The sequence below is a fragment of the Mchenga conophoros genome, linkage group LG16, assembly GCF_057382185.1.
Source record: "Mchenga conophoros isolate Kocher_MC1m ecotype Shallow Benthic linkage group LG16, M_conophoros_male_GT1.1, whole genome shotgun sequence".
In the NCBI taxonomy this organism is placed as follows: domain Eukaryota; kingdom Metazoa; phylum Chordata; class Actinopteri; order Cichliformes; family Cichlidae; genus Mchenga; species Mchenga conophoros.
In genome coordinates, this window is record NC_140541.1 from 20443795 (window position 1) to 20456301 (window position 12507).

Sequence of the window (12507 nt, forward strand, 5' to 3'; positions counted from 1 at the left end):
TACTCTTGTGTTTGTATGTGAGAAACAATTATTGTCACCACCTGTCTTGCATGTTCATTTAAATTAGTGCTGTAACTCTCCTAGTGCCTCCTTTCACAAGCGTCAAGGACAATCTTCCCACTTTGGGCACAGAAGAGGTTTTATTTGCTACCTGCACGGCTGCTGACTCGAAGCCTCCTGCAGAGGTGAGATGGCTCACTGGTGCTTTGGGAGACAAAGTGAGGACGACAACAAACTCCACACAGTATGACAACGGCACGACTACCACAGTCAGCTCTCTGTTTGGTGTTCCTATGAGAGAGATTAACGGTCACCAGGTCCAGTGTGTCATCAGTGGTGACTCCCTGTCTAAAGATGAAAGTCTGCCCTTCACTATACAGGTCTACTGTGAGTATCATCTGTTAATGTATTTTATTTTATTTATTTTTTTATCCATGGTTGATGTATTTGTTATATTTTTTCTTGGAAATCTCTGAAAATTAGCCAGTGGACGCATCAGTCGCAATGCATGAACAGACTCAAGCGCAGGACTCTGTTAGTGAAACAGTTGTACAGTTTATTTATAACAGACAGAATACCTACGACACTACTAAGGGACTGATAGATAATAATAATGATAATGGATTGGATTTATATAGCGCTTTTCTAGGCACCCAAAGCACTTTACAATACCACTATTCATTCACTCTCACATTCATACACTGGTGGAGGCAAGCTACGGTTGTAGCCACAGCTGCCCTGGGGCAGGCTGACAGAAGCGAGGCTGCCATATCGCGCCATCGGCCCCTCTGGCCAACACCAGTAGGCAAGTAGGGTAAAGTGTCTTGCCCAAGGACACAACGACCAGGACAGAGAGCCCAGGGATCAAACTGGGGACCTTCCGGTTACAGATGTGATTTCCAACCCCCTGAGCCACGGTCGCCCAAATATATATAATCTGTTGCTGAATTCTGAAAACGCTAAAAGCTTTATGTGTAGTAAAGACAAAACATTCCATGTACCAAACTTTGGTTCGACATAATTAAATAAAACAGAGGCAGTTTTACTTTGATGTTTGACAAAACCCTCAAGGAAATGACTAAAACTAAGAAAGTGGACCTAAATGTTTGTTACTGGAAAGAGGATCAAGTCCAATCCAGATACTTTGTTTTGTTTTTCCTCTTTATTCTCGAGTGTGTGCTATTTTGTTTTTTTAAATGAATGGGAGTGAAACATCCCAAATCTCATGACTTTGCCTCCTGTTTGTCACATTGTAGCATGTTGTCACAATAGATGGGAAAATTCTTTCTGAAAGACAAAAACATCTAGACTGATTAAAAAAAAGACCATTGTTATTGCTAAAGACCGAATCATGGCCTGAACCACACAACATCAGCCTCAGTCCCAAAAGTTTGTCGAGTTTGGATTCAAGATGTAGGAAACATTGGCGAAACATTATTTTCATGTTATTACTGTGTCCTCAGTTCAGGATTAACACAGCTGTCTTTCTGCTCTTGCAGTCTCTCCCACAGAAGTGAACATCAGAGCAAAATCTGAGGACTCATTTGAGTGTGTGACAGAAGCCAACCCAAGTGCAAATTTTACATGGAGCAGGTAAAGTAGCTTGAATAACAGTTTCAGCTGAAACATTCATTTCATTGGTTCTTTTTGTTTGTCGTAAGTGACCTGTGCTGAGCCATGAAAAAAAAAAGAGCGGTATAGAGTGTTTTTATATGGTTAACAAAGTTTGTGAGGTTTTGTTCATATATAATTTCTCAAATTTCATTCCCAGTAGTCCTATCTGAACTACCATAGCAGAGTTGGATGTTGAGTAAAGTCAGTCATATGTCAAAAGAATGACTGATGACTCATGGTGAGACATCGATCATATGTCTAAACTTCAAATATTTTTACTCCTTGAGTATTGGTCATATTTTAGTGAAATACGCACATGATTATTATGTAATGGTTCCTCACTCAAACTGGGTCATATGTGACCAAAAGTGGAAAATACTGACAATTTGTCACATAGTATAAAATGTTAAGCTTTGGGATGAGAACATGTTGGTTCACAACAATCACTACTGGTTTGGGACTCTTTTTCAGTTCTCAGTGGATTTTAATAGTCATTCATTTTTACAATAAAGCCAAGCAGAGCCAACAGAACTTATCACTTTGTTTCTGTACTTCAGCATTACACAAACGGATAATGATCCAGATGAGCTACTACATCACAGACACTCTCGTTAAGTAGATGTTATAATAAATCATGGTTGGTTCCTCACATAACAATGAATAAAACTGAAAGAAATGTTGTAGGCTACTCAAATGGAAAAGCCCACATAGTAAATAAAGTATCAAATTCAGTTATTTGGAAAGATTTCAGTGTCCCGTGACTATTGATGATAATGTTTTTGATGTTTTTTTATACAGTCCCTTCATCCACTTGTTACTTATTTATTCAACATAAACAAAAATATGTACACTCCTAGCTTCACAGGCAATAATGACTGCTGTCATGCAGTTCTTAAAATGCTTTAATTTTAAGGTATTTGCTGTTACACAGTGGTAACTGTTACAGTTACCACTGGCTCTCAGCGAAGGCGGTCGCACTTTTCTCCTCTCCTCCTTACCCTTATCTTCCCTGCTTAGCCTCTATGTCCTTGTCTTGTCTCGTGTGCATTACTTTCCCTGGAACACTCTCTCACTGTCATTCTCTAAAACCTAAAGAGAATTATGGATTTGATCAACTGGTCTCTGAATGCTATTGACACCCTTTTCTCAACGAGCTCTGTGTATGCTCGGGAGAGCCCGAGTGCCCCGGAGGGACTTTCCCTGCCGGTTACACGATGGACGGGTGGCAGAACTGGAGGGTCATGTGCCTGGCGGGACTGTCGATCGAGGACGCTGAAGATGTCTATCTATTCGGAACCGTGATAACAGGGTTCTTGCTGATCGGAGTTGGCTTAGCCCTGGTTTATCGGAGAAATAAGAGAGCGGAACTGGCTGTTCAAACCCCCCCAAGGCTGCCCGCTGGAATCGAAGCGATGGGACGAGGCGCGACCTCTCACAACGAACGTAATATGGTTAACACCTTGGAGACGCTTACAGCTGCTGTGAAGGCTCAAAATAACACCATTGAGCGTATGGGGGGGATACATCAGGATCACTGCAGTTGTGAGGTCTCAGAATCAAAAGAATGACAACACCATGGAACAGAAGTTTGATACCATCATGGGGAGGCTCGCGGCTCTCCAACGGGAGATTGAGAGACCAGCGTCAGAGTGTTAAAGAGCAGCCTGAAAATTCTCCTGGGCTGCTCGCATGGAAATTTACAAAATCAATATCAAAATTGCGGACCCCCATCACGGCGCCAGCTGCAGGCCCAAGGCTGGAGCCGAACAATCACTCCCTGATAACGACTGTGTTATGGCTGTTCTTCCCATTCCATGCAAGGCCACCTGGGTTGGCTGGAAGACTGTTTACTTAGCCTGTCGGGGCGAAGGACACTGTCTCAGCTGAACTCTGGACACACATACACTGATGTGCACACACTGATCCCCCCTCCCTTTCCAAACGCCTTCGACGCTTGTGCCCTACCGGGGAAGATGGCAGTCAACTGGACTAGCACAGACATGCTGCAGGACCGGATGCGCTGTCTACACCGGCTCTCTCTTACCCTTTACCCGCCCCTGTTGCTTGTCTTGTGTTTCTATGGTGTATTGATAGTCATGTGCTTTTTGTGCTGAGGTGTTTTTTCTGTTATTAAACTGTTCTCCCACTAGGAGCTCAGTCTGAGTGGAGTTTTTTTTCTCCTCCTCTTACCTCATGTTATGTATTTTCATTGTTTTTTTTCCTATCAGCCTACCTTTCTGACATGTCTCCCCAATGTGATGTTTGTGTAAAGTTGGTCAGAAGGTTCCTTTGTAAGTGCGCATGCGCCATTAGCATGCTGCCTGCTGTAACCCTAATTTCCTTCGGGATTAATAAAGTATTCTGATTCTGATAAATCTTTGCTGGTTGCATAGTGGCAGGTTTCTGTTTGATTGTTCTTCAGTTGCCTGGTAAAAGCCGCTGAGCACATTATTTGAATGCCTTCCCTTTATAACCCTGTCACCTGGATACTGAAAGCACTTAATTTCTCTCTCTCCTTCCCCTACACTTTCTCTCCCTCCCTGCTGCTCCTTGATTTCCCCAAACAGCATATTTGCTTACTCAGGTGCTGACAAGGCTCACTCAGTAATTACCCTTCACACACTGTAAAAGTAATGTGAAGGTCACTTGCAACAGTTGTTGATTGTTTATCTCTTAATCTTTTCTCTGCTTTCTTGTGTGAAACACAACCCAAAGAATGGAGAGACCCAGTGTTTTGACAGTTTCTGGTTTTTGGAAGCAGTTTGAATTTTGCTGCTGCTGGCGAGTAGTTTGGACCTGTGGGCTACAAAAGCGCATCTGGTTGTTGGTTGTCCAGGAGGACACAAATGCCTTGGGGTGTGTTTGTGTCAGGAAGGCTATCTGCTGTATAAATCTTCTCCATCAAACATGCTGAGCTACTTACTTTTCTGACCTCATGTGAATAAGAGAGCAGCTAAAAGTAGCTCCTGTTTTTTTCCCCTAGCACTGTAAATATTTTCACTGACTGAGCTCCTTCCAAAAGATACATTTTGGTTCACGATGGTCAGAGAATTAATGTCGCAAAACCAGTTCTCAGGACTCCAGCTGAAGACTGGAAAGTGAAGTGGAAGAAATGTTTATTGATTAGGACATAGCCGTTAAAGTGTGGATCCACACTAAGTAAAATAACAATACAACCCCCCCCCCCCCCCCCAATAAAAAAAAAAACACCCAGCGCGCCCCTGCGGGCGGTTTATCCTTCAAGCTCGGGTCCTCTACCAGAGGCCTGGGAGCTTGAGGGTCCTGCGCAGTATCTTAGCTGTTCCCAGGACTGCGCTCTTCTGGACAGAGATCTCCGATGTTATTCCCGGGATCTGCTGGAGCCACTCGCCTAGCTTGGGAGTCACCGCACCTAGTGCTCCGATTACCACGGGGACCACCGTTACCTTCACCCTCCACATCCTCTCGAGCTCTTCTCTGAGCCCTTGGTATTTCTCCAGCTTCTCGTGTTCCTTCTTCCTGATATTGCTGTCATTCGGAACCGCTACATCGATCACTACGGCCGTCTTCTTCTGTTTGTCTACCACCACTATGTCCGGTTGGTTAGCCACCACCATTTTGTCCGTCTGTATCTGGAAGTCCCACAGGATCTTAGCTCGGTCATTCTCTACCACCCTTGGGGGCATCTCCCATTTTGACCTCGGGACTTCTAGGTTATACTCGGCACAGATGTTCCTGTACACTATGCCGGCCACTTGGTTATGGCGTTCCATGTATGCCTTGCCTGCTAGCATCTTGCACCCTGCTGTTATGTGCTGGATTGTCTCTGGGGCATCTTTACACAGCCTGCACCTGGGGTCTTGCCTGGTGTGATAGACCCCAGCCTCTATGGATCTTGTACTCAGAGCTTGTTCTTGTGCTGCCATGATTAGTGCCTCTGTGCTGTCTTTCAGTCCAGCTTTGTCCAGCCACTGGTAGGATTTCTGGATATCAGCCACCTCCTCTATCTGCCGGTGGTACATACCGTGCAGGGGCCTGTCCTTCCATGATGGTTCCTCGTCTCCCTCCTCTTTCTTGGGTTTCTGCTGCCTGAGGTATTCACTGAGCACTCGGTCAGTTGGGGCCATCTTCCCAATGTATTCTTGGATGTTCCTTGTCTCATCCTGGACTGTGGTGCTGACACTCACCAGTCCCCGGCCCCCTTCCTTCCGCTTAGCGTACAGCCTCAGGGTGCTGGACTTGGGGTGAAACCCTCCATGCATGGTAAGGAGCTTTCTTGTCTTTATGTCAGTGGCTTCTATCTCCTCCTTTGGCCAGCCTATTACCCCAGCAGGGTACCTGATCACGGGCAGGGCGTACGTGTTGATGGCCCGGATCTTGTTCTTACCATTCAGCTGACTCCTCAGGACTTGCCTGACCCTCTGCAGGTACTTGGTGGTTGCAGCTTTTCTAGCGGCCTCTTCATGGTTCCCATTTGCCTGCGGGATCCCCAAGTACTTGTAACTGTCCTCTATGTCTGCAATGTTGCCTTCTGGTAGTTCAATCCCCTCAGTTCTGACTACCTTCCCTCTCTTTGTTACCATCCGACTACACTTCTCCAGTCCGAACGACATTCCAATGTCATTGCTGTATAGCCTGGTAGTGTGGATCAGTGAATCGATGTCTCGTTCACTCTTGGCATACAGCTTGATGTCATCCATGTACAGGAGGTGGCTGACAACTGCTCCGTTCCGTAGTCGGTATCCGTAGCCAGTCTTGTTAATGATCTCACTGAGGGGGTTCAGGCCTATGCAGAACAGCAGTGGGGACAGAGCATCTCCTTGGTAGATCCCGCACTTGATGGTAACTTGTGCTATGGGCTTGGAGTTGGCCTCTAGTGTTGTACGCCACATCCCCATTGAGTTCCTGATGAAGGCTCTTAGGGTCCCATTGATCTTGTACAATTCTAGGCATTCCAGTATCCAGCTGTGGGGCATTGAGTCATAGGCCTTCTTGTAATCAATCCAGGCAGTGCACAGGTTGGTCAGTCTGGTCTTGCAGTCTCGGCTGATTGTTCTGTCTACCAGTAGTTGGTGTTTTGCACCTCTGGTATTCTTGCCAATTCCTTTCTGTGTCCCGCTCATGTATTGACCCATGTGCCTGTTCATCTTAGCCGATATGATGCCTGACAGGAGCTTCCATGTAGTACTGAGGCAGGTTATTGGTCGGTAGTTGGAGGGGACCGGTCCCTTCTTGGGGTCCTTGGGGATCAGGACCGTCCGGCCTTCAGTTAGCCATTCCGGGTGTCTCTCGTTAACTAGCAGCTGGTTCATTTGTGCTGCCAGACGCTCGTGGAGTGCAGTCAGCTTCTTCAGCCAGTAGGCGTGAACCATGTCGGGCCCTGGTGCTGTCCAACTCTTCATACTGGAGACCCTTTCTTGGATATCTGCCACTGTGATGGTTACTGGACCCTGTTCAGGGAGGTCGCTGTGGTCTGCCCTCAGATCCACTAGCCACTGAGCATTGCCGTTATGGGTTGCATCCTTCTCCCATATGCTCTTCCAGTATTGCTCCGTCTCCAGCCTTGGTGGTGCTGTTCTCTTATTGTTCCCTTGCCACTGAGAGTACACCTTTGCTGGTTCTGTGGAGAACAGCTGGTTTATTCTCCTGCCTTCTATCTCTCTGGTGTACCTCCTCAAGCGGCTGGCCAAGGCTGTGAGTCTTTGCTTGGCAGTTTCCAAGGCCTCAGGTATGGACAGCTTGCTGTATTTCTTAGGCACCTTATTTGTCGCACCTTTCTGCAACTCCGTTAGTTGGCTAACCTCCCTCCGTGCTACTTTGATCTTGCCCTCTAGCCTCCTCCATGGAGGGTACTGCCCCTTGTGGCTGTTCAACTTGTAGCCAAGCATCTCACTGATCACTGCTGCCGTATTGTAGATCAGCTTGTTAGTGTCGGTAATCGTGGTTGTAGGTATTGCCCGTAGTGCTGCATTAACATCATCTAGCAGACCTTCTGAGGGTACTTCACGTAATCTTGGTAACCGGCTACGGGGGATCCAGGTTTCAAGCTTGGCCATGATCCTATTTTTCAGGTCAGCTCCTCTCGCACTCAACGATCCTTCTCCTATCGCACTTGGGGCTATGTACCCAATCTCGGGTGGGGGTGATGATATCTCCCCCCTGACCTGGCGTCCTGACTCCTCCTTGCCGTAGCATTTGTGTTGTACCTCGTCAATCTCTAGCTGTGAGAGCAGTCCCTTCTTTCGAATGTTGGAACACTGAGCTACTAGTTGTTTCGCCGTCATTGTGGATGTTGGGTATCGAAGAATCCATAGGTCCCTCATCCTATTCATGTAGCCCCTTCCGCCGGGGTTACTTGCGTAGTAGCATTCCAACAACGCCCTGTTTTCGTCCCTTGCCCACCGATGCCTTCTTGTTCCAGTAGCCCACTTTTCGTCAGGGTGCCCTGGTTCCTCAACACCTGACGCAACACCCCCCCCCCCCCCCCCAATATATATATATATATATATATATATATATATATATATATATATATATATACATAAGCAGGTTGAGTTTAGTATAATAAAATTGTAACAGGCCAGTTATAACCTGTCTCGAAGCATATGTACTGTTGTATGGAGACCTGAACACTACCTGCCTTTGTAGTGGTGTTACCATGGTTGTCTGGGAACTCTAGAGAAGGATTATGTAAACCTGTTTCAGCTCAGCAGACAGAAACTGAAAAGACTCCTGAGAGATAATCTGAGTTCCTCTCAGATCCAAAAAACAAAAGGTGATAATGTTGGTGACCCATATGGATGGCGCCGTTGGAGAGATGTGAGATTAGACTAATAATAAGCAGTCATCCAGTCATACTTGTTCTTTAGAGTAGGTTATAGGATGTATTAACAGTTCACATTTAAATGAAATGAAATAATGGGTCCTAAAATGATACAGTGTGACTCAGCAGTCCTTCTTGGCTTCTCTGTCTGTAGTTCACTGCTTATCCATTAGATTCTGTCAGTCTGCCCCAGGGCAGCTGTGGCTACAACTGTAGCTTGCCTCCACCAGTGTGGGAATGTGAGAGTGAATGAATAGTGGTATTGTACAGTGCTTTGAGGTTCTCAAAAAGCGCTGTTATTATAGATGTGAGGAATTCCTGGTAAATGCAGTGTTTATGCATTTAAACAGTTAAGTGGTGTTTTATCTTAAGTGGCTCTTAAGATGCATTAATTCATTCTGAGCCTCTTGAGAGAGCAACCCCATTCTGCTCATGTTAGTAATGTAAATTAACAGTGGATTGAGAAGTTTTATCATCTGGCGTCAGAATTTCCTGCTGTTTAGATGTGGCCTGTTAAATCCTCATATCAATGCTCCATAAAAGATGATAAAAAACATCAAAATCTTGTGAGTTACAAATTGACGTACAGGATGCTAAACAGGGAGTTAGCTGGGCCGCTCTCCAGAGTAGTGTGGTTTGAAATCTTACTAAAATTAAGCTTGTTTTCACACAAAAATAATTGAACATGTTAAGTGGGATGTATTTTTGTATTTAGGTGAAAATTTAAAAAAATACAAAATCTTGTTGTGGGCAAGAAAAGATCTATTGCAAAGAGATAACCAAAATGTGTTTGACTTTTAGCACAACTCACACTTTTCTGCTCTTTCTGTACATTTCATGTTGAGTCTCATTCATGTTTTTCCAGATCTGGCCAGTCATTGCTGCAGTCTGCTGTCAAAGTAGATGGTGCAAAGCTACAACTGCTGAGCTTGACCTCTGATCTAAATGGCCTCTATCAGTGTGAAGCATCTAACGCATATGGAAGTAAACACGGTCAGCTTTATGTGCGTGTGGCATCAGGTAAGGTCAGCTTGGATATCTGTTTCTGATTTTTGGATTTGTGCTTTTGTGGCTGTTGTGTCATTCTGATATTACTCTGTTTTCTTTTCTGTGCACTTCTATGAGGAAAATAATTAGAAACTTGAACATCTAAGCTAAAAGTGAAATGATGGACTCTACCTATGTATGTATTCCACTAATCTTTAGTAAGAAGCTATCTTAAAGAAGTGCTTCCTTTAATCTGTAGCATCATCCTGTGTTATACCAACCATCTGCATGTCCTCCTTCACTACATCCGTGCACCACCTCTGTGGTCTTCTGCTTTTCCTCCTACTTGACAGCTCCATCTTCAGCATCCTTTGTCCAGTATATCCACTATTCCTGCTCTGCACATGTTCAAACTATCTCAGCCTTGCCTCTCTTTGTCTGCACGCCACTTCATCTGAGCTGCAACTCTGATGTACTCATTTCAAATCACCCGTGACGCTCGTCTCCACACACTCGAACCCTCCCTTCCTGCACTCTCTGCTTCATCTCTCTTGTGCACTGTCTGTTGCTTTGGATGGTTGACCCCAGGTATTTAAAAGAATTTACCTTCTGTATCTCTGCTCCCTGCATATTCACTGTTACTCTGCATTCACGCACATGTTCTGCTGACTTAAGTTCTTTTCACAATAATCCGATGCACTTCCAGATTCACTAGCTGTTCTTGGTCTCCAGCTTCACACTCAGCTCAACTATAATCCTTTTTCTTTTGCCACCTTTCTCTTTGCTGAATTTCATTGTACAGAGAAATGCTTTTCTTTGTACAATAAACATTTTGAATCTTGAGCCCAGAGCCTGTCTTAATTCCACCCTGAATTCTGCACATTTTTTCCTTCTTCAGCTTCCACCGTGTGATCCTTGCCTCTGTTTTCACTCACTTTCTCTACTTGACCTCCAGAGTCATCCAGCAGACTACCATGCAATGCTTGGTAGTCAGTGTGTGTGAATGTGAGAGTGAATGAATAGTGGAATTGTAAAAGCGCTTTGGGTTCCTTGAAAAGCGCTATGTAAATGCAATCCATTATTGTTATTATTATTATAATAATAATATTATATTATTATTATAATAATAATATTATATTATTATTATAATAATCCAATTAAATCCAATCCAATAAAAATCCAATAAAATCCAATCCATTATTATTATTATTATTATTATTATTATTATTATTATTATTATTATTATTCCTAGCTGTGCTCCTCCCTGACACTACTTTACAGTCTCCTACATAAAATATAATCCCCCTGTGTGGATCTTCCCCCACTCATAGGTCAGCCTGTGTTCCTCTGTCTTCCAAAAATAAGTGTTCAACACCTTTTCACTGAATCCAGAATCATCTGTCCTCCAATTTTCTCCTTTACTCTCTCTTTACATTGTATTAAACTGCTCTCTTCGTTTGGATATAGTCCCTATATTTAAAGTCTCACCTTCATACCCCTATCTTTGCTTCTCTCTTGCTGACTTCAAATACCCCTACCCCTTGCCACTTTTGCCACTTCTTTTATGGTTGGCCATCAGTATCACAGTTTCTACCAGCATCCTGTTGGCCAAAAGCCAAAAAGCCAAAAGTCATTGTAAACCCTCATTATAAACACAGCCACCCACTGATCCAGTGTGGAAATCTCATTCTTTGTAAGCCATGTGCTTGACTTCTGTTGGGTGGATTATGTTTCCTTATTGTCTCAGTCTTATGAATTAAGTTTGTAATAAAAAACTAAATGTCATAAAAGTGGGAAAGAACAATCTTCTCATTCTCATGTTCTTCATTATTGTGTCCCTGTAGGAGCATGCCCTGCTGCTTGGGTCTTATTTGGTGTTTTGCTTTTCCTGAATGTTGTTGGTGCTGCAGCATGGTACTTTTATAAACGTGGATGTTTTCAAAGGTATTTCATATATTAACTTGCATGTATCTAATATCTAGAATAATATGTAGTACTTCTCATTTTAAAGCTTATGTACCTCTAGAGACCTCTACAGGCTGCCATTAGGAATCAGGATGAAATCCTTGAACACATTGTCAGGCCCTACGCTGGTTCCGTTGATCCTGGTTTCCTCCTTTTGTACAATAATGCCTGACCTTAATAGGCGAGAATATGCAGGCAGATGAAAGAATTGGTACTAATCACCCAAACCCCTTTGATTTTCAGGGTAGCGTTGAATTCAGCCCTCTGTAGGTAGATCATTTTCATTTCTATTAAACAATGTGGCATCCATTTGTTCCTTACACATTACCCAGTCCGTATCAGTATAGATATCCAGATGATTTTTTTTCCAGTATTACAAGGGGCCAAGTCACATTTTTGTTACATTCTGTGAAAAGCAAAGTGCATTAGTTAGCTTGGTGCAATAGAAATACAAAACGTTCTCTCCACCTGTCCAGCACATTCTCCTCATTGTCTAGGTTACCAGACTGTAGGTAGCTCAGAGGCTGTAGTTGCTATTCTTAGTGGGGAAACTGTCATGTGTGGTACCCTCAGTGGTCTTGAAGAAGCGGTCTTTGGTCCAATAAGAATGCAATTGTGTTAGTCTACCCCAAATGAACCGCATCCTACATGGCGTTTCCTGGCTTTATAAAAGTGAATCCCTGGACAAATATATTGTAACTGAAGACAGATGCAGTAAAAAGACTCACTGCCTGCAAAGTATTCAGACTTTATTTATGATTGAAGGTAATACAGAAGTTTTGTTCAAATCCTTCAGTTGCAGCTGAGTCTGCATTTAAATTGTACCTTTATTGTTTTATTTCAAATCTACTGTTCTAGTGTACAGAGGCTAAATTTTAAAAGTTGATTTAATGTCCACAAATTTGCAGCCTCTGTGAATACTGTGTCACTATTTTGTACGGTAGGAGGTCTTTAAACCAACATGGTGGCAAGCAGCATGACACAAAACTTCACCGGAGTGTGAGAAACGAAGATCACGGACCAGAGGAAGAAGACCTACAGAGAGATCAAGAGGTCAGTAACAGTTAACTTGTTCATATACTTTGTAGCTCACTTTTGTTTCTCCTACAGTTAAATAAGTCTCTGAAAAAAGTACATTA

The 12507-nt window shown here is 43.7% G+C and overlaps 1 protein-coding gene across 8 annotated transcripts in view; it reads left to right on the forward strand.

Annotated features, from left to right (window-relative positions):
* The window catches only part of LOC146556674 (poliovirus receptor-like), a 35514-nt gene that overhangs the window by 2436 nt on the left and 20571 nt on the right, over positions 1–12507 (forward strand). For all 8 annotated transcript variants that reach the window (XR_014889057.1, XR_014889059.1, XR_014889058.1 and 5 more), the window contains exons 3-7: positions 85–387; positions 1500–1593; positions 9282–9436; positions 11248–11347; positions 12313–12421. Coding sequence is in view for 1 of the 8 variants with exons in the window: in XM_085250369.1 (XP_085106495.1) it covers positions 85–387; positions 1500–1593; positions 9282–9436; positions 11248–11347; positions 12313–12421 (761 nt within the window). In the remaining 7 variants the exon portion in view is untranslated. The remainder of the gene's footprint in view (positions 1–84; positions 388–1499; positions 1594–9281; positions 9437–11247; positions 11348–12312; positions 12422–12507) is intronic.